This window comes from Sander lucioperca, chromosome 19 (assembly GCF_008315115.2).
Source record: "Sander lucioperca isolate FBNREF2018 chromosome 19, SLUC_FBN_1.2, whole genome shotgun sequence".
Taxonomy (NCBI): Eukaryota; Metazoa; Chordata; class Actinopteri; order Perciformes; family Percidae; genus Sander; species Sander lucioperca.
In genome coordinates, this window is record NC_050191.1 from 5,208,276 (window position 1) to 5,230,564 (window position 22,289).

Below are 22,289 nucleotides of genomic sequence, written 5' to 3' on the forward strand. Positions count from 1 at the left end.
AAAACACAAACTTCTGAGAGACTGACATCTACCTCCTGTTGGACAGGTTTTGATGTGGCATTTTTTTTTTAGACTTGGACTGAAGTTGTGAGGGTGTGCCGGCGTCCTTGGATCAGACGCACACAGAGACAAATGTTTCCTCGACAAATAAAGTTGGAAAGTCTCTAAATCGACCTGAAGTGAGTTCAGCAGGTGAGAATCCTAGCAGAGGAATCTGTTAATGTCTGATAATCAGCTTTAATCACATTGTGCTGTGTCGCTGTTTAAATGGACAGTAGAAAGGTTAATTTATGCTGATTTAAAATATCTATTTAAAATATTCTGTAGAATTTCTCTCTGGGTTAAAGACCAATGATTTTAGAAAGTTTTACATGTAAAGTTGTTTGTGTTTTTTAAGTACAACCAACAGCAGTTTGATTGTAATCTGAGTTCACATCATCAGTGAAAAATGCAGGGAGTGTCTGAACTGGTCTGACAGCTTGGATCAACTTGGCTCAGACTTTTTTAAACCCTTAATACTCTGAAGTTAAGTGCATGTATGAAGTGTTCAGTGCTCAAATACAGCCATCTTCAAACACTAATGGTAGGTCTTTGGTGTTTTTTGCCCCCAACGTCTCCTCCCAGGCAGCACGGCAATGGTTATGTTTAGGGTTAAGGTTAGGGTTAACTGCCTGGAAGGCGCCGTTGGAGGCAAAGAAAAACATTGGGCCTAATGGTACTGCCAAGGGTCATTTCCATGCTTTTCATTCATTGTCTATGTGAGGAGCCGTGCAATGCATTCTGGTAACGTTGCATACATTGAAACCTGTGAGCATTGGGAGACTATACAGCGATTTGGTTCATGTGTTTAGCCCAAGAAATGGACGTAGCATTAGTGCTGCACCCATTGGTTTGAATTTTTTTGCATGAAATACATGAAAAATGCATAAGTCAACTTCTGGTTGGGTAGAGCTAATGAAAGCAAATTAAAAATATCTCCAAGATCATAAGAGCAATGTGGGTAAAGAAATTCGTGAATATTGGAGCAAAGATGTCCATTAGGGGGGCGCTATGGAGCGGACTTAAACCACATTAACCAAATCACTTGATAGTCTTGCAATGCTAAGAGATTTTGAATTATGCGCCAACTTTGGTGAGTTTTTGAGTATATCAAGGATGTCAAAAATGTGTTGAAAGGCTAAAACTAATTGGGGGATGCTATAGAGCCACCATGCCACGCCCAAGCCCAAATGCAACATCAGATCGAAATAATTACTAGTTTGAACATGGCTGCAAAATTCTAAGTTTTTTGAGCATCCTGAAGTCTTCAAATGTGTTTGTACAACGATAGAATGAAAATTAACACACAATATTCAAGATGACTGATTTCTTGTTAGGCGAAAAAATACCAACAAATTTATATTTGTTCCTAAAGATGAATGCAATGCTGCCACCAACATGTAACTTAACACCATGAGTTGATTGACATAGGCGTACCAAAGCTTGGGCTGAAGGGATGCCCACTTCCTTTTCTAATGCTGGAAAAGGGGGAGACTGAGCCATAGGGTCAGGACGGTAGAGGAACAAGGCAGGGTGTTATGGGTATATTCAATCTACATGAGTTGTTTGCTCCAAGGGGTGGGATTGCAGGAAGCCAGAGTCCTGGTTCAACCTCTTGGTTTGCCGTTAGACTGAGGATAATAGCCTGATGATAAGCTTTTGGCCATCCTGATGTCAATAGGGAGCTCATTCCACCATTATGGAGCCAGGACAGCAAACATTTTCATGTAACCTAAACACATGAAAAAGAATAACCTCTGCTGTCTCCTTAGTAGATGAAAGCTTAGTGAAGGAAGTGGACCATTGACGCGGTCGCTTTGGTCCGTTAGTACAGAAGACAAACAACTTCTCTCATTTAAGGTGGTTTAGTAAAGGTGAAATAATAATAGGAACTTGTATACAAGGATTCCTCCGGTATGAGAAGCCACATTCAGCGGAGTGCTGTTACTCTATCTCTACTCGCCCCAAAAGAATGTAGTTCAAAAGTCACAGCTCATTATATTAAAATGTGCAGGCTATTGTGATTGGTTAATACTAAGGCGGGAGTGTGCCGTGGTTTAAACTTTGGCGCTTTCCGGTTGGTGCACAGGCTGGTCCCAGTGTATCACCATGTGTATGTAATTTTGCAAAAGAACAGCCATTTTTTTAAGATGACTCTACAGTACTAGTAAATATTCCTAACACCGTCTTGGAAAATCGGTCAACTACAGTGCATACTGTAGGGTAACAATCTGAGGGGGGCAACCCGGTAACAATGTCCAGGGAGGGACGGACCAGGGACGTAAGAGGCCAGCCGGAGGTTGATGTGAGGACTTGTTTTAGGCACAAGTAGGACAAGCAGCTACATACTCCCCAACCTTCTTCTCTATAGAGAGCCACCAGAATTGCTGCTTCACTGCAAACCTTTTTCTTTTCAATCCCTGGTGACAGGAGAGAAGAGAAGTGTGTCCAGTGAATCACTTGAGATCTGAGATCTGGAGAAACAAACAGGCTGTTCAGTGGACAGCTGACCGAAACTGGCTGGTCTTTAATTGTCTGCGTGACCTCTCTTTCACCTCGTAAGTCACTGCCCCCACCACACAGGTGGTCAGGGACATTGGGGGTGGAGTCAGGGTCAAACAGGCGAGATAGGGCATCATGCTTGACATTCTTGAAACCTGGGCAATAGGAAGTTAAATATATTAAAGAAAAGTAGCTACCTTGCTTGCCTTAAGTTGTCTTTTAGCTTTTCATAGATCCACACTAGAAAAGGCTGCTCTGCTCCCCTCCAACCAATGCCTCCACTCCTCCAGAGCCACCTTGAGCACCAACAGCTCCCGAATGCGAACATCATAATTCATTCCTGCAGTAGACGGGTTCCTGGAGAGAAAGGCAGAGGGGTGAAGCCTTGACAATAAAACTACTCAACCTTGGGGGAGGTGAGAGCATGAAAAGTGCTGAAGTTCCTAAACTTCTGGTAAAAGTTAACAAACCCCCCCAAAACAAAACTGTTTACGGTTACAAATTCCCAGCCATTCACTCAGTGTTCTCACCTTCTCTGGGCCCATGGTGACCTCCCCCCTTAGCCACATAATCCAGGAGAAACACTTTGGGAACATGGAATTAATAATTTTCGGCCTTCACAAAAAACTGATTGTTGAGCAGGTGTTGTAAGACCCGGCGGACATGCTGGATGTGGGCCTAGAGGTCTGGGGGACAGAAAAGGATATCCTCCAAGTAGACCAAAACAAATGTATTAAGCATATCATGAAGCACATCATTTACAAGAACCTGAAAGACTGCTGAGGCATTGTTGAGGCTAAAAGCCATATCCAGATACTCGTAGGGTCCATTGGGTGTCCATTTGTCCCCCTCCATTATTCTGACTAGGTGATTTACATTCCTTTATTCCAACTAAGTAAACACTTTAGCACCTTGTAAAAGTTTAAAGGCAGAGGAAATGAGAGCGATGAGGTACCTGTTTATAAAGATAAAATGTTGAGACTGCACATTAAAAAATTAGCAATTACCAAAGGCTTGAATCATGTGCATGCGCTGTCAAGGCAAGGCAAGGCAGCTTTATTTGTATAGCACATTTCAGCAACAGGGCAATTCAAAGTGCTTTACATGAAAACAGATTAAAAAATTCACTGTCAGTGTTGTTGTAATTATTTAGAATTCCTCAACTCATCCAAATATGTTTTCACATTAAACCAATGCAGAGTTTATTAATGTTAACTCTTGGTTCATTTGTCTATGCTCTATTATTTGTCTGTGCATAGATTTCCACATCAACATATTTCTGCATTAACTTTAAACTAATAAAGCAATCATCGTAACTCAATCTACACAACTGGCCTGTTTTGATAATCTGAGTATTTTATAACCAAAATAAATGCTAGACGGTGATGATTTTCTTTTGAATGTTTGCAGCTACAAAACATGGCGACGTCAGTCCTCTTAGGAACTTTAGACGATTTGGGAGCCGAAGACTTTAAACGCTTCAAGTGGCTCCTGCAACAGCGGGGGGTCCTAGAAGACTTCCCAGCAATCCCAAAGAGTCGACTGGAGAATGCAGACCGGATGGAGACAGTGGATCAGATGTTCCTGACCTACAGTATAAACACTTTTAAAGTGACCAGGATAGTTTTAGTCAAGATGAATCAGAATGATCTAGTGGACAATTTATCAAAGACCACCACAGAACCTGCAGGTAAACCATAATCATTATGGATTAAAAAAAAATCTAACAAAGATCATACTTGTGTATAATGAAGATTTCAACAAACATTAGCTGTGTAGCTAATATTTCCCTCTTAAAGGTAGACATATGTGTGTTGCACCATAGCTTATATAACAAGCCACCAAACAAACATCCAAATAATCTTACATAGTTAACGTATTCAGAACCTAGTGTCTAATGGGCTGAATAGATTTCCTGAATACTCACATTCACTGGAACAACCCCTTATTGATTTCATTGTTTTATTCATTCAGAGATTATTGCTGCATGCCAGCAAAAAGTCAAATCCAACTCAAAAAATAAGTTCCGGTCTGTTTTTGAGGGAATTGCAAAAGCAGGAAACAAAACCCTTCTGAATCAGATCTACACAGAGATCTACATCACAAAGGGAGGAACTGCAGAGGTCCATGATGAACATGAGAGCAGACAGATTGAAACAGCATCCAGGAAACCAGACAGACCAGAAACAACAATCAGACATGAAGACATCTTTAAAACCCCACCTGGAAGTGAGGAACCAATCAGAACAGTGCTGACAATGGGAGTGGCTGGCATCGGGAAAACAGTCTTAACACAGAAGTTCACTTTGGACTGGGCTGAAGACAAAGCCAACCAGGACGTCCAGTTCACATTTCCATTCACCTTCAAAGAGCTGAATGTTCTGAAAGGGAAAAAGTACAGCTTGGTGAAACTTGTTCATTACTTCTTTAGTGAAATCAAAGAAGCAGGAATCTACAGATTTGAAGAGTTCCAGGTTGTCTTCATCCTTGACGGTCTGGATGAGTGTCGACTTCCTCTGGACTTCCACAACACTGAGATCCTGACTGATGTTACAGAGTCCACCTCAGTGGGTGTGCTGCTGACAAACCTCATCAGGGGGAAACTGCTTCCCTCTGCTCGCCTCTGGATAACCACACGACCTGCAGCAGCCAATCAGATCCCTCCTGAGTGTGTTGACATGGTTACAGAGGTCAGAGGGTTCACTGACCCACAGAAGGAGGAGTACTTCAGGAAGAGATTCACAGATGAGGAGCAGGCCAGCAGAATCATCTCCCACATCAAGATATCACGAAGCCTCCACATCATGTGCCACATCCCAGTATTCTGCTGGATCACTGCTACAGTTCTGGAGAAGGTGTTGAAGATCAGAGATGGAAGAGAGCTGCCCAAGACCCTGACTGAGATGTACATCCGCTTCCTGGTGGTTCAGACCAAACGGAAGAGTGTCAAATATGATGGAGGAGCTGAAACAGATTCACCCTGGAGTCCAGAAAGCAGGACAATGATCAAGTCTCTGGGGAAACTGGCTTTTGAGCAGCTGCAGAAAGGCAACCTGATCTTCTATGAATCAGACCTGACAGAGTGTGGCATTGATATCATAGCAGCCTCAAAGTACTCAGGAGTGTTCACACAGATCTTTAAAGAGGAAAGTGGACTCTACCAGGACAAGGTGTTCAGCTTCGTCCATCTGAGTGTTCAGGAGTTTCTGGCTGCTTTTCATGTCCATCTGACCTTCAACAACTCTGGAGTCAATCTGCTGTCAGAAGCAAAATGGTGGTTGAAACCATTTAAAAAAAGATCTACACTGACATATCTCTACCAGAGTGTTGTGGACAAGGCCTTGAGGAGTCGAAGTGGACACCTGGACTTGTTCCTCCGCTTCCTCCTGGGTCTTTCACTGCAGACCAATCAGGCTCGCCTACGAGGACTGCTGACACAGACCGGAAGTAGCTCAGAGGCCAATCAAGACACAGTTGATTACATCAAGAAGAAGATCAGGAAGAACTCCTCTGCAGAAAGAAGCATCAATCTGTTCCACTGTCTCAATGAACTGAATGATTGTTCTCTAGTAGAGGAGATCCAACAGTACCTGAGTTCAGGAAGTCTCTCCGCAGGTAAACTGTCTCCTGCTCAGTGGTCAGCTCTGGTCTTCATCTTACTGTCATCAGAGAAAGTTCTGGACGTGTTTGAACTGAAGAAATACGGTGCTTCAGAAGAGGCTCTTCTGAGGCTGCTGCCAGTGGTCAAAGCCTCTAACAAAGCTCTGTAAGTGGATACATGAACAATTTCAAATATGCTAAATGTTATACATAACAAATAAAACATTGTGTTTGTGTTCACTAATCCTTCCCTAGACTACGTGGCTGTAATCTGTCAAAGAGAAGCTGTGAAGCTCTGTCCTCAGTTCTCAGCTCCCAGTCCTCTAGTCTGAGACAGCTGGACCTGAGTAACAACGATCTGCAGGATTTAGAAGTAAAGCTGCTTTCTGCTGGACTTCAGAGTCCACACTGTACACTAGAGACTCTCAGGTCAGTATTAAGCTGATTGTAAAGTGTTATAGAGGTTTTGTAGTTTCATTAAATTTAAAATAAAAATAGGTTAAATTTACCACACCTTTTAAAACATTGTGTAACAAAATTATTGTAAATCAGATTAACTTTTAAGACCAGGGGTTTCTATTATTTTCATCTCAGATAAGACTGACTGCACAACACTAACATGCTCAGACAAACACAAAGAAGCTAATCATTAGCAGACAAAATAGAAAGAAAGAAGAAAAAAAATTGGCTCTCAATAACATTAAAAATTAAGAACAATGTTTTTAAATCTGTACATTTCTATACAGGCTGAGTGGCTGTAACCTGTCAGAGAGAAGCTGTGAAGCTCTGTCCTCAGTTCTCCGCTCTGAGTCCTCTAGTCTGAGAGAGCTGGACCTGAGTTACAACAACCTGCAGGATTCAGGGGTGAATATGCTCTCTGTTGGACTTCAGAGTCCATACTGTACACTGGAAACTCTCAGGTCAGTATTAAGATGACTGTAAAGTGTTACAGTGGTTTTGTAGTTTCATGAAATTGAAAATGAAAAATCTCCTCAATTTATCAGACTTTGGTGTAAATTCAGATTAACTTTTAAAACCAGTGGTTTTAATATTTTCATTTCTGTTAAAGGGTAACTTTGGATGTTTTTCAACCTGGACTCTATTTTCCAATGTTTTTGTGTCTAAGTGACTGATGGGAACAACAACCTTTGACATTGGTCCAGTATTAAGCAAGATCGCTGCAGTCGGCAGTCATCGAAACAACCTACAATTTAAGTTATTGGGCAGTTGTAAACCTTCAATTTACGTCCACAAAGAGACAGAGAGAGAGAGAGAGAGCCGGGACACGTTCAATCTCAGAACGGTGTGCACCGTTGTGAAACGGTGTGCAACTGCTTTAAGATCATAGACTGTAAATATTAAGCAGTGCTCGAATTACGTGGGAACCAGAGGGAGCCAAGCTCCCATAGAGTGAGGACTGGCTCCCATGAAATCAATAAAGTCAAAAATCTGAGGGGGTCTCTCATATCGGAAGGTGTCTGCCATATGTGGCATTGTAATTTAATCTTAAACAACACTCATTATCCATCCCTGTGCGGTCTCTTACCATTAAAGACGTTAAATTAAAATATAAAATATAGGCTACTACAGGACGTAGACCTGAGCCTACCCTACGCTCATGAACGGAGCATGACTGCACTTCACCACCACACCACTAGGCTATGTGAGCAAATCGCATAGGCTACGATCAATTTGACAGCACTCGCAAGTCCGAAGAAGTCACCTTGCTTTTAGTTTAATGTGCTTTTGAGGTAAATACCACCAATACATCTTAAATAAATAAATCTGTAGCTATCCTCTGCCATTCAGAGCTCCGGAAAAGTTCACAGATATTTTTGAAACACCTTTCAGCAAAACAATGCAATCTTTGATGGAGGAATATTCAGTGAATACGCTTCCCGACAACATCTCAGTGCAAATTCCAAAATTGTTTGTCTATTTAGTTCCATGGTTCAACACATGAGAAGACTGAACACCCAGGTGTTGTTATCACTACGTGCACATTATAAGACTAGAACATAGTTTGGCTGTGTAAAGCCTTTATTCATTTCTGCCAGTTAGTGCATTTTCCCTGTGTAGAAGTTAAAGACTACATGCATTATTGTGTTTGACACTGAGGATATCTGAGACGGTGGCCTGGTTCAAATGAGTTACGTTTTATTTCATTGTGAAATTGAGAATGACACTCAGACTAAATCGTTCAGTCTATTTCTTTGTATTGCGAAATTGAAATGAAATATGGACTATTACAATCAATAATATGTTGAAATTAATTAAAGGAATGCATTTCTGTAAAAAAAAAAAAAAATCTCTGTCTGTTTTTTATAGCCTAGGCCTACCATGCGCATATACTGCGCAAAAGCGCCACTTGTGCCTAGGCTATTTAATTGTATAGCCTTGTTAGGCTATGTGCAGGGTGTGCCAACTTTTTTTTATGCGATAGAGAGATCCCGTCAAAGACAAAAAGATAATTCGAGCAAGCATTAAGTCTATGTTTGAGACATGTTTGTTTTTTTCTCGTTTGGTGGGTGTGTCTCGGCTCAGGTCACAGGTGATACTCAATCAGCAGAGACGTGTCTGTAAACTAAAACATTTAAATAAAACATTTAAAACTGCATCAGCGTTTAACGTTGACGTTTGTTTAAGCCATATTACATGAGAGGGTTTAATTTTGAGGTCCGAAAGGTGCATCACTGCAGTGTAGGCCTCCTCAAGTGTAATATTGTGATTATACAACAACAGTTACCAACAAAATATGTGTATATGTGCTTTTCTTTTTGCATCCTTTCTATATTTGCAGCGTGTTTATGTATTTGGTTGTGTTGTGTGTATTTGCAGCGCGTTTATGTATTTGGTTGTGTTGTGTGTATTTGCAGCGCGTTTGCTGAATGCTGCGCATGTGTTGTCAAATCAATGAAGTTGTTTTCTTAATTTGCTTGTGTTTTGTCTATTTGCATGTGTTTTCTTAAGTTGCATGGTGTTTGCCCCTGTCGGCCACCATAGGAACTCCCTAAATACAGACAGCATTTCAAGATTCCCACCAGGGACAAAAACACATTGGACCACTGTTACACAGTTTTAAAGGATGCCTATCACACCGTTTCCCGGGCAGCTCTAGGACTCTCTGACCACTGTCTGCTTCATCTCATCCCAACCTACAGGCAAAAACTAAAAACTTCTAAACCTGTGGCAAAGACTGTAAAGAAATGGACAAGGGTATCAAAGCTGGAGTTGCAGGCTTGCTTTGACTGCACCAACTGGAGCATTTTTGAAGCTGCAACTACAGACCTTTAATATTCCAGGCCTATAGGTGGCGCTGCTTCTGCTACAGAAATTCACCAAAAACGTAGAAGAAGAGCATAGTCTTCAGTCGCTTCCACTTCCGTTCATCACAAGACTTTTATAACTTTTAACACTACTTATTTGATAAAGCCGCCGCCAGAAAACGTGTCGCAGTCGTGTCAGTGGCCATGCACTAGCTAGTGGGGGTAAGAGGTTGAGGGGTGTGGTGATGACATCATCGATACGCACGTATACGGCTTCACTGTCCAAATGAAGCCAAACGGGAGCCGTTTTTGAATTTTTTCACCCTGGGACCAGGTTTCAAAAAAGTGAGTTTTCAGGCAGTGCATTTACAGGATTCGTTTGGACGGTCGGCCCAAACGATGCAAAATGTGTTTGCATCAAAAAGTGTCTCTGTGTGGATGGCCCCTTTTACTGCAGGTTTGAAAAGCATCCATTATCACACCCCTCACACACAAAAGGTTTTCCCTCAACACCCAACCCCCTCCCCCCACCTGCGCTAACAATCCGCAAGAAGGATGTGTGACGGCTCTTTCAGAAGCAGAAGATCAAGAAGGCTCCAGGACCTGATGGTGTGTCCCCCTGTTGTCTGCCAGTCTGTGCTGAACAGCTGGTGTCAATCTTCACGCAGATCTTTAACCAGTCCCTGGAGCTGTGTGAGATGCCCTCCTGCTTCAAATGCTCCACCATCATCCCAGTCCCCAAAAAAATCCTCCATTACAGGATTAAATGATTACAGGCCTGTCGCCCTGACATCTGTGGTCATTAAATCCTTTGAAAGACTGGTGTTGAGCCACCTGAAGGACATAACAGGACCCCTGCTGGACTTCCTGCAGTTTGCCTACAGCGCAAACAGGTCGGCAGATGATGCTGTCAATATGGGACTGCAATAAATCCTGCACCACTTCGACTCCCCAGGGATGTATGCCAGGATCCTATTTGTGGACTTCATCTTGGCGTTCAACACCATCATCCCTGAACTCCTACATCAGAAGCTCACCCAGTTCTCAGTGCCTGCCACCACCTGTCAGTGGATTATCAGCTTCCTGATTGACAGGCAGCAGCATGTCAGACTGGGGATCTCATCCAAAACCCGGTCCATCAGCACCGGCGCCCCACAGGGGTGTGTCCTCTCCCCGCTGCTTTTCTCCCTCTACACTAATGACTGCACCTCAAAGAACCTGTAAAACTGCTGAAGTTTGCAGATGACACCACTGTCATTGGTTTGACCCAGGATGGTGATGAGTCTGCTTACAGACAGTAGGTGGAACAGCTGGTCCAATGGTGCAGTCAGAACCACCTGGAGTTAAACCCCAAGAAGACTGTGGAGATGACAGTGGACTTTAGGAGAAGTACCGGTCCAGGGTAAGGAAAAGGGCAGCAAAAATCTCTGCAGACCTGATCACAAACAACCTTTCCTCTGGTAGAAGATACTGTTCGCCAAAACCAGCCAACACAAAGACAGTTTCTTTCCCCAAGCAGTCACTCTGTTGAACACTCAGAAATAGCCCCCACCCTTACACTGAACAAAGTCAATCAACACTGTTCTGCTCATCTACCTTATGTATATTTCAATCTTACAATTAAAATATTATTAATATATTACCATTGCACTGAACTGCCTTGCACTATATTTATATTTAAATCTTAAATCTCAGACTATACTGACATTGCACTATATTCCTTCCCTCTCTTCAATTGTTATTGTATATTTTTTGTAAATTTGTAAATTTTATTGTATTGTTATACTGCATACTTCACATATTTTTTATATTTCCTACTGTCCTTTCTGTTTTTACTCTTTATATGTTAAGTTAGTATTGTACTTTTATTTTAAAGATTAGCGGAGTCAAATTTCTTGTTTGTTTACGCAAACCTGGCCAATAAAGCTGATTCTGATTCTGAAAAACAACTTTTAGTGGACAAAATTGATGATGAACATTTCCCCTGTAGGATTACATTGCAGCTCAGATTGCGGCTGCTGGTTACAGCGTTTTCATTTAATACTGGACCAATTTCCAAGATAGTTTACTTACACACAAAAACACAAATGGGGTCCAGGTTGAAACCCGCCGAAATTACCCTTTAAGGCAGACTGATCAACACAAATATTCTTAGACAAACACAAATGAGCTATTCATTAGGCAGAGAAAATAAAAAGATTGCATAAATAAAATTCTGGCTCTCAGACACATTTAACATTAAGAACAATGTTGTTAATTGTGTACATTTATTTACAGGCTGAGTGGCTGTAAGCTCTCAGAGAGAAGCTGTGAAGCTCTGTCCTCAGTTCTCAGCTCAGAGTCTAGTTTGAGAGAGCTGGACCTGAGTAACAACAACCTGCAGGATTCAGGAGGGAAGCTGCTTTCTGATGGACTTCAGAGTCCACAATGCACACTGGAAACTCTCAGGTCAGTATTAAGTGGATTGTAAAAGTGTCCCAGTGGTTTTGTATAGTTTCATAAAATTGGAGATGAAAAATATTCATTAAAATATCATTAAAAGGGTCTTTAAAACCGTGTGTAACACAACACAGGTACAATGGGATTAACTTTTAAAATGATGTATAAAATCTCAGGTCAGTGATAAGCTGATTGTTAAACAGTTGATCTTTTAAAAATCCTGCTCATCCTGCTTTATGTTGATGTTAGTGAAGATGGTCAACATCTGTGGGATTGTCCCGCTGACATGATTTTCTAAAACACTGAGTTTATGATGTTTTTCTAATTCCAGTTTGTCAGGCTGTCTGATCACAGAGGGAGGCTGTTCTTCTCTAGCTTCACCTCTGAGCTCCAACCCGTCCCATATGAAAGAGCTGGACCTGAGTAACAATGACCTGCAAGATTCAGGTGTGAAGCTGCTTTCTGCTGGACTTCAGAGTCCACAATGTACACTGGAGACTCTCAGGTCAGTATTAAGCTAATTGTTAAACAGTTTTTTTTTTTTTTAAATCCTGCTTATTCTGTTATAGGTTCATGTTAGTAAAGATGGTCAACATCTGTGTGATTGTACCGCTGACATGATTTTTTATAAAAAACTAAGTTTATGATGTTTTCCTAATTCCAGTTTGTCAGGCTGTCTGATCACAGAGGAAGGCTGTACTTCTCTGGCTTCCGCTCTGAGCTCCAACCCCTCCCATCTGAGAGAGCTGGACCTGAGCTTCAATCATCCAGGAGAGTCAGGAGTGAAGTTTCTGTCTGCTGGACTGGAGGATCCACTCTGGCGACTGAAAACTCTCAGGTATGGACAAGTATTAAGGTATTAAAGTCAAGCCAAAACTAAGCACCACCCATCGGACAGAGCAAACTCTTCCAATTCAAGGCTAAACAGTTACTAAAATATGTTTCTGAGGATCTGAGGAACTCTTTTTCATGTTGAACAGCAGTTACACTAAGTTAAGCATGTTGGATCATTCTGACTGTTTCTTCCTCCAGGTTGGACCATGGTGGAGAGCAGAGGTTAAGACCTGGTCTGATGAAGTGTAAGATTGGATTCAGTTTGAGTTATGAAGATAAAACAGCACAGTCAGTTTCTCTTTAAATACAAAGCTTTTTATTCAATAAAACATTACTGACATGTGTCATCATAAAACCCTGCCCCCGAGCCCTATCCCTCAGGAAATTCCCCTAAAATGAATCATTATGGTTGATTCATTTTATGCCTATTTACACATTTCTGGTCTTATTTGATGGTTAGAAGCTAATGAATATAAATCCATTGTAACAAAACCTATTTCTACCACTCTAGAGTAAATGTAGATGCATATTTTGGATCTTTTGGCTTCTCATATGTACAAATGTTTATATTATATATTATATATTATTTTATATTTTATATTATATTATTACAACTTTAATGTCAAAAGACATAATAAAACATATTTGGACGACATACAATTGGTTTATGGATTTCTGAAAGCTGAAGATCTAATGTTTTTAAACGGTATAACAGTCATATTTTGTGTAAATAAAATATTATGAAAAGGCAAGTTTTCTTAACTACACAGTGGGTGGACTCTCAGGCTTTTAAACTTTGTAGTAATTCACATTAGCACACGCACAAAGATGTGCATCAGATGTGTCTGATGATAAACTGCTGCTGTGTCTTTTTCTTTCCATCAGATTCTTGTGATCCCACAGTGGACACAAACACAGTGAACAGAACCCTTAAACTGTCTGACAACAACAGGAAGGTGACACATATGGAGGAGAAGCAGCCATATCTTTATCATCCAGAGAGGTTTGACTGCAGGCAGCTGCTGTGTAGAGATGGTCTGACTGGTCGCTGTTACTGGGAGATTGAGGGGAGCGGAGAAGTTGATGTAGCAGTGAGTTACAGAAGAATCAGCAGGAGAGGAGACAGTGAAGACTGTTTGTTTGGATACAATGATCAGTCCTGGAGTCTGGACTGCTGGTCTGATGGTGTTTACTCTGTGTGGCACAATAAAAGAAGAACAGACCTCCCTGTCTCCTCCTCCTCTGTCTCTGGTAGAGTAGCAGTGTATGTGGACTATCCTGCTGGCACTCTGTCCTTCTACAGAGTCTCCTCTGACACACTGATCCACCTCCACACCTTCAACACCACATTCACTGAACCTCTTTACCCAGGGTTTGGGTTTCGGTTGCCTGGTTCCTCAGTGTCTCTGTGTTCTCTGTAGGAAGAGATAACTTCCAGTCCTGTGGTTTAAATGTTGGTGATGGACAAGGTTTCACATTTGGTTCACATTTGGCACACTGTGCCTTTTTGACAGAAATGTTCTTCTTCTTAGAAATGAAGAAATTATCTCCTCAGGGCTGAACTTATTGTGTACAAACAATACTTGACCAAAACAGAGAAGAGACCTCAACATATGAATGGGAATGTAAACAGTCTATTTTTGTATGTTGTTGTCTTGTTGTAAGTGCAACTTACATGTTTTGTATGCTGCATATGCATATCTATTTGTTTTTTTCTGCAATACTATGATATTGTAAAGTAGGGGCAGGACTTTATAAGCATTATGCTTCTGCCTGCTCCTTCTTAAAATCATTCTTTTGGTTCTTTGATGGAATCAGATTTATTTGTCTAGATTTGTGTTTCATCTGATTTTGTTTTCTCTTCTTCATTCACAGTATGGTGATTGTTCAAGATACATAAATCAAACTGTTGACTTTGATATTCACTGTAATCACGTTTTCTTGCAGCAGTCCAAACAGCTGTTAGTGATTTATTTCCATAAACGTTTAAAGACAAAAAACAATGTTGATGTTTATGAGTTCAACCTGTTTTAACAAATGTAAATCTTGTACATTTGTAAATCAAAGAATAAAGACATGTTTTATACTTCTTATGAATATAATCCAATTAATCTTATTTCCATATATGAGTGTTTTGTATAAATATGTTTGAAAACTGGACGTAGTCTCACGTGTATCCTTCCACGTACTTCAGTAACAAAGATGACCGTGCTGGGCTTCTGCATAAATTGCATTTCACAGTTCGTTTCCAACAGACATTAACTCTGTTATGATTTCCTGTTGTCATTTCAACCGAGGTGGAAGAAGTACTAATACCACAGTGTAGAAATTGGAATCCATCCATCCATCTTTGTCCGCTTATCCGGGGTTGGGTCACGGGGGCAGCAGCTCCAGCAGAGGACCCCAAACTTCCCTTTCCCAAGCCACATTAACCAGCTCCGACTGGGGGATCCCAAGGCATTCCCAGGCCAGGTTGGAGATATAATCCCTCCACCTAGTCCTGGGTCTTCCCCGAGGCCTCCTCCCAGCTGGACGTGCCTGGAACACCTCCCTAGGGAGATGCCCAGGGGGCATCCTTACCAGATGCCCAAACCACCTCATCTGGCTGCTTTCGACGCAAAGGAGCAGCGGCTCCTCACAGATCAGTTCCTCACAGATGACTGAGCTTCTCACCCTATCTCTAAGGGAGATGCCAGCCACCCTCCTAAGGAAACCCATTTCTGCCGCTTGTACCCTGGATCTCGTTCTTTCTGTCATGACCCACCCTTCATGACCATAGGTAAGGGTAGGAACGGAAATTGAGCGGTAGATTGAGAGCTTTGTTTTACTGCAGAGAACCTGGTCATACAGAGATTGGATGGCCCTGAGAAGGGACCCCCTCCACCCATACTACTGCAGCACCTTCCACAGTATCTCCCGGGGGACCCGGCCATACATTTTCTCCAGATCCACAAAACACATGTAGAACGGATGGGCATACTCCCAGGCTCCCTCCAGGATCCTTGCAAGAATGAAGAGCTGGTCCGTTGTGCCATGGAGGCCAACATGTCACACTAGGCGCAAAAAGACAAAACATTCAGACAAGCTAGACTTTTTGCATCGTAGTCGTGAAGCGTCCAATAAATCAATTTGTTGTTTTAATGGACAGTTCTTTCTTCTCCAAAGCAGAATAGTCGACTAATCGACTCAGAGGAGGCAGCTACATAAGTACAAGTCCTGCATTCTAAATCTTACTTACATGAAAGTATACAAGTATCAGCATCAAAATATACAAAGTACCAAATGTAGTCCTCATTTTTCAGAATAATCTCTAATAGTATTGTTAAAGTTGCAGTATTGATCTAGGACTGTGAATCTGCTGATGTACCAGATGGTCCAGTGTTCAGGACTGACGTGATTACCTATAATGTTATTTTGTACATGTTTTTTTAAATTATAAATATTTGCCCATCAAGCTGCCTAACTTGCTGAGTTAGGTAGCTGACCCACTGGGCTCACAGGGACTAACCTGTTCTCTGTTCCCTCCTCAACACTGGAAATTCAGAAATTTGCAAGTTGAAATCAGCGTGAAATCGCAACGAATGCAAGGTTTGAAACTGTTAGATGATTGTGAACGCAAGGTTTGAAAGTTGTTAGATGTTTTTGAAATGAAGCCACAAACAGCAGTCACTCGTGTGACATAGCTGAAGGGGGTTCGAACTCACATTCTCCATGTTGGCGGTCGGTGCCCTTCACCACTGGACCATCTCAGGTGCATATCAACACCACAAAGAGCTGCAGAAAGTTCCCCTTCATCAACCTGCAGAGAAACTAAGTTTACACACTGAAACATGTTCTGGTGTTCTCTACAGCTGATCTACTCGTTCTTTACCAGGTTCCAGTGTTCCTTTAACATGTTTCAATGGTTATTGTGGAAGTTCGGTGCCACTTAAATGCCTGCACTGCTCTCTGATGCTCCTAAACGGAAGGTTAGAGGCAACAGAAACATTGCTGCATGTAAGGTTAGTTAACACTACACTTGACACCAGGTAACGTTAGCCTACCGTCATCATCATATCGTTAGCTAGCAGCTGGATTAAACACGGTTAAAATGCTAAACGTTGTAAAAGTTTGTCTGTATTTCATTATAGAGGATTTCAATACCGGGGCGTATGACAGTCTGTACCAACAACACAGATGTTGCGTTCACTTGAAACTCACCTCACCAGCCTCGTGCTGCATTCAAAGTTATTGTAAAATACCCTTTTCCTATCCAGTGATTGTTTTTGTCATTTAACAGGAATTTACTGGTGAAATAAGGAAGAGGCTCGATATTTGGTCGCATTTTATGTATAATGATATTGACAAAAAATCTGAACGTGTCAATATAACTATTTGACTGAAATAGTTATCAGAAATAATCTCAGAAATAATTTGTTATTTAAAAAAGACTAAAATGTTTTGACTAAAACTTGACTAACAAAAAAACATGTGAATGACTAATGACTAAAACTAACAAGGACATTTGGCACAAGACTAAGACTAAATTAAAAGTAGGTGACAAAATTAACACTACTAAGGAAAAAGAGTGAAGGGCTATGCCAGAAATTTTAGGCTGCATTCTGCCTCAAAACAAGCCAACTTTTCCTAAACATGGGAGCGTACCAGTGTGATCCACACTGCAGCTTCATTCCACCTTTCAGTGCTGAGATTATCTTTCATTAAATGATCAGCTGGCACCATCTAGTGGACAGATAGTAGAACTACACCATCTGATGTGTGAGTTCTCTGATTAGGTTTCTGGATGAATGAAACACAGCAAGTGTCTCAGACACAGTGGAGAACAAATTAAGAAAGCACAATGTTTCAGCCACCAGATAAAATACAAACAGCTCACAAGAAATCTCCAACACTCAACACAGGTGAGAAACAACGGCATTGATTAACCGATCACTTTAGACAGGTAAGGGGGAAGAAGACGTTGATGTATTGTATTAATGTATCAGTGTTTTCTTTAATGATTCCTCTCTAATCAACCTCACATGGACTTACCTGTTCTCTGTTCCCTCCATGATCCTGGAAAATCTGAAATTCGCAAATTGAAATCGATGCAAAATTGCAACAAAAGTTTGAAAGTTACAGATGTTTGCGAACAACTTGTAGTTGCTTTTTAAATTTAACCACAAACACAGCAATCACTCCTGCTACCTGAGGCTGGGTTTGAACCCACATTCTCCATGTTGGCAGTCGGTGCCCTTCACCACTGGACCATCTCAGGTGCATATCAACACAACAAAGAGCTGCAGAAAGTTCCCCTTCATCAACCTGCAGAGAAACAAAATTTAAACACTGAAACATGTTCTGGTGTTCTTAACAGCTGATCTACTCGTTCTTTACCAGGTGTTCCTGTAAGACGTTGTAGTCCCTGAAACCTCATTTCCTAATCCTTCTATTTCTTCTCCTTCAGCTCACCTCAAAGATGATAGAGCCAAAGCTTTATAAACTGAAGGTTGAGGGTTCAAATCCCCAGTGTGTTTTCCTTCAGAGGACTGTATCATGAAGACACTCAAAGCTGATAACTGTCATGTCTGATTGAATCAAATTTCCATAAAAAAAAAAAAAAAAAAAAAAACTTAGTTTGCTTTGTTACTATTTATTACATTTTAAGGGATTTAAGCAACATGATCTCACAGAATTCCATGAAATGAACACGGCCCCTTAACTCAAAATCTGTGGCAGTTTCGCACATTCTGTGATGGGCCCACGGAAGAATTTCGTTAAATAAACACGGCCCCTTAAGTTAAGGAAAAGTTCGTGGGTAGGCTTACGGTTCTGTGACACACAGGAAGAGTGGGACGGGTGGGTTCAGGAAAAGGTCGTGGGTGGGTTTACGGTTCGGCACACGAGAAGAACAGGACGGAAAAGAAGAAAGCGACATGTGACAAACTTGACATGTGGGACACGAACCCAAGTCTCCTGGGCGAAAGTCCTATATTTGACCCATCCAACCCCCCAACCTACCTCCTTACGCGGAATTTCAGCCTTACATAGTACTCGCTACCGTAGTCGCTCTTAATGCTTTTTTTGCTCTTAATCATCTTCTCATTGACTTTACATTGGCATTGTTTTCCGTGGTGGCCACAGAGATTTTTCACACATTCTGTGCCACCACCGCGTAATGCGCTGTTAACAGTTTGTGATCATTTCAGAGGTTGGCAGGCAAAAACTTATAACAAATGTAATCCAAAAGGCTAGCAGACAAGGAAGAAAGACCACAAAACCAAGACACGGAGCCCAAGACTAATACATCCACCGACAAGACAAGAAGACACGACAATAATCCGATAAGAGACAAAGACAGGACAGACACTAAATACACTAGGTAATGAGGTCGAAACAAGGGACAGGTGACACAAGGCTCAGAAACAGGTGGAACACATCATAGCCGGGCAGACAGTCACAAAGTCAGGAAAACACAAGGCAGGAAGTAAAACAAGACATGACAAGACAGAAAAACAGACTATCAAAATAAAACAGGAAACTGAAACAGTTATTGTGAAAAATAATCTTTTCAAAAACAATTGGCACCTGGCACTAAGAGTACTCAAGCCTAACTAGCCAATCACTTGAGACAGGTAAGGGGGAGGAACAGGGAACTTAAAACACAAACACTTCTGAGAGGCTGACATCTACCTCCTGTTGGACAGGTTTTGACATGACGTGTTTTCTAGACTTGGACTGAAGTTGTGAGGGTGTGCCGTTGTCCTCAGATCAGACGCACACAGAGACCAGGACGGACGAGGAAGAAAAGAGCAGCTTTGTCTTTGCCAGTGTTTCCTCGAAAAAATGAAGTTGGAAAGTTTCTAAATCGACCTGAAGTGAGTTCAGCAGGTGAGAATCCTAGCAGAGGAATCTGTTAATGTCTGATTGTCAGCTTTGATCACATTGTGCTGTGTCTCTGTTTAGCTGGACAGTAGAAAGGTTTCTTTATGCTGATTGGATGATTCAACATATCTATCTTAATTATTCTGTAGAATTTCCCTCTGGGTTAAAAACCAATGATTTTAGAAAGTTTTACATGTACATTTTGTCGTGTTTCATAAGTACAACCAACAGCAGTTTGATTGTAATCTGAGTTCACGTCATCAGTGAAAAATGCAGGGAGTGTCTGAACTGGTCTGACAATTTGGATCAACTTGGCTCAGGTTCCTTTTTTTAAACCCTTAATACTCTGAAATTAAGTGCATGGATGAAGTGTTCATTGCTCGAATACAGCCATCTTCAAACACTAATGGTACGTGTCCACTGCCAAGGGTAATTTCCATGCTTTCCATTCATTGTCTATGTGAGCAGCCGTGCAATGCATTCTGGTAGCGTTGCTGCACACACACCTGTGAGCATTGGGAGACTATACAGTGATTTGGGTTATGCGCGTTTAGCCAAAAAAATGGACGTAGCATTAGTGCTGCACCCATTGGTTTGAAGTTTTTGCATGAAATACATGAAAAATGCATAAGTCAACTTCTTGTTGGGTAGAGCTAATGAAAGCAAATTGAAAATATCTCCAAAATCATAAATCAATGTGGGTACTACATTTCGTGACTATAGGAGCAACCATGTCCAACTTAAGGCCTTGCAAACATTAGGGGGCGATTTGTGCGCCAACTTTGGTGAGTTTTTGAGTATATCGAGGATGTCAAAAATGCATTGAAAGGCTAAAACTAATTGGGGGATGCTATAGAGCCACCATGCCACGCCCAAGCCCAAATGCGACATCAGATCGAAATAATTACTAGTTTGAACATGGCTGCAAAATTGTAAGAGTTTTTGTGCATCCTGAAGTCCTCAGATGTGTTTGTACAACGATAGAATGAAAATTAACACACAATATTCAAGATGACTGATTTCTTGTTAGGCCAGGTCCATGGGAGCGAGTGAGAAAAAGATGGAAGAGAGAGTAGATGACGATGTGGTAAGGAGTAGACAAATTAACAGGGGCTCTCAGAAAGGGAGGGAGGCTCTGTGTGTGTGTGTGTGTGTGTGTGTGTGTGTGTGTGTGTGCGTGTGCGCGTTATGTGCTCCTCACGTCATAACGTCAACAAGCAGTCAAAGTTAGCAGCTGTCAGATAACCTAACTGCTTAAGCTTACAGTGAAAATGCTAGCGGTTGGCCTGTTGGGTAGCTGAAAAGTCTGTGTGATCTATAAAATCAGTGTTGATACAAGCATCAGTGTTCCTTGAATTGCTTAATTAGCTTATCTTGTATTGGTGCTCTTTTCCAGGGCATATACTACTCTCAGCTTTATTGTAGCTTTTGGGAAGGGTTATGGTTATTGTATTTAGCAGACACTTTTTACAATAGTTAAAATTAACAGTAAACTGTTTTTAAAGTTGCTAAGCCAATATTGATTTATTATATATATTGATAATATTTATTTTTAAGAGGACTGTCTGCAGGGGAATGTGTCTGACCAATCACGGTGGGTGTGGGCCGCCTGGGCCAAAAATGCCAGGGCCAATTTTTTGTCCCAGTCCAGCCCTGTGTTCCTGTAAAATGTTGTCACTGAAACCTCTATAACCTAATCCTTCTGTTTCTTCTCCTTCAGCTCACTTCAAAGATGATAGAGCCACAGCGTTATAAACTGAAGGTTGAGGGTTCAAATCCCCAGTGTGTTTTCCTTCAGAGGACTGATTCATGAAGACACTTAGAGCTGATCACAGTCATGTCTGATTGAATCAATTTTCCATTAAAAAGAAAACCTTTGTTACTATTCATTACATTTAAGGGATTTAAGGGATAACCCTAAAAACCCTGGTTTGTAAGGGACTTTTGGGGGGGTTCCAGGGTTTCTAAAGCCTCTCAAAAATGTGAATGTTAAAAATATTTTTTTCAAAAACAATTGGCACCTGCGAGTAAGAATAGCCCTCTGGCAGGAGGTACAGGTGGCTCAAGAGCAGGACTAATAGTCTCAAAAACAGTTTCTTTCCCTGGGCCATCAGGTCCCTGAATTCATAAAGTGTGTGACATCTACCTCCTGTTGGACAGGTTTTGACGTGACGTTTTCTTTAGACTGGACTTTGGACTTAAGTCATGAGGGTGTGCCGGCGTCCTCGGATCAGACGCACACAGAGACCATGGACAGACGAGGAAGAAAAGAGCTTTGTCTCTGCCAGTGTTTCCTCGACAAATAAAGTTGGAAAGTCTTTAAATTGACCTGAAGTGAGTTCAGCAGGTGAGAATCCTAGCAGAGGAATCTGTTAATGTCTGATAATCAGCTTTGATCACATTGTGCTGTGTCTCTGTTTAACTGGAGAGTAAGGTTTCTTTATGCTGTTTGGCTGATTTAAAATATCAATTTTAAATATTCTGTAGAATTTCTCTCTGGGTTAAAGACCAATGATTTTAGAAAGTTTTACATGTAAAGTTGTTTGTGTTTCTTAAGTACAACCAACAGCAGTTTGATAGTAATCTGAGTTCACGTCATCAGTGAAAAATGCAGGGAGTGTCTGAACTAAGGCCTGTACTATGAATCAAGATCAACATGCCCAGGATGTATTTCAGTTCCCCAGCTTCACCTAACCTAACAACCGCGGTCCCGCATAAGCTGTATCACGACGGTGGTTAACATCT

The 22,289-nt window shown here is 41.4% G+C and overlaps 1 protein-coding gene and 1 long non-coding RNA gene across 2 annotated transcripts; both read left to right on the plus strand.

Annotated features, from left to right (window-relative positions):
• Window positions 1-3,960: 3,960 nt before the first annotated feature.
• Window positions 3,961-14,281, plus strand: LOC116061650 (NACHT, LRR and PYD domains-containing protein 12-like). Its single transcript, XM_031315961.1, has 9 exons — window positions 3,961-4,231; window positions 4,516-6,307; window positions 6,397-6,570; window positions 6,888-7,061; window positions 11,685-11,855; window positions 12,178-12,351; window positions 12,511-12,684; window positions 12,879-12,925; window positions 13,566-14,281. Exons 1-9 carry the CDS (start codon window positions 3,961-3,963, stop codon window positions 14,099-14,101), a joined length of 3,513 nt encoding a protein of 1,170 aa, XP_031171821.1. The 3' UTR covers window positions 14,102-14,281.
• Window positions 14,282-15,574: 1,293 nt separating this feature from the next.
• LOC116061685 lies at window positions 15,575-19,458 on the plus strand. Its single transcript, XR_004107771.1, has 3 exons — window positions 15,575-15,708; window positions 16,555-16,560; window positions 19,445-19,458. It is a non-coding gene; the product is annotated as an uncharacterized LOC116061685 (long non-coding RNA).
• The last annotated feature ends 2,831 nt before the right edge of the window (window positions 19,459-22,289 follow it).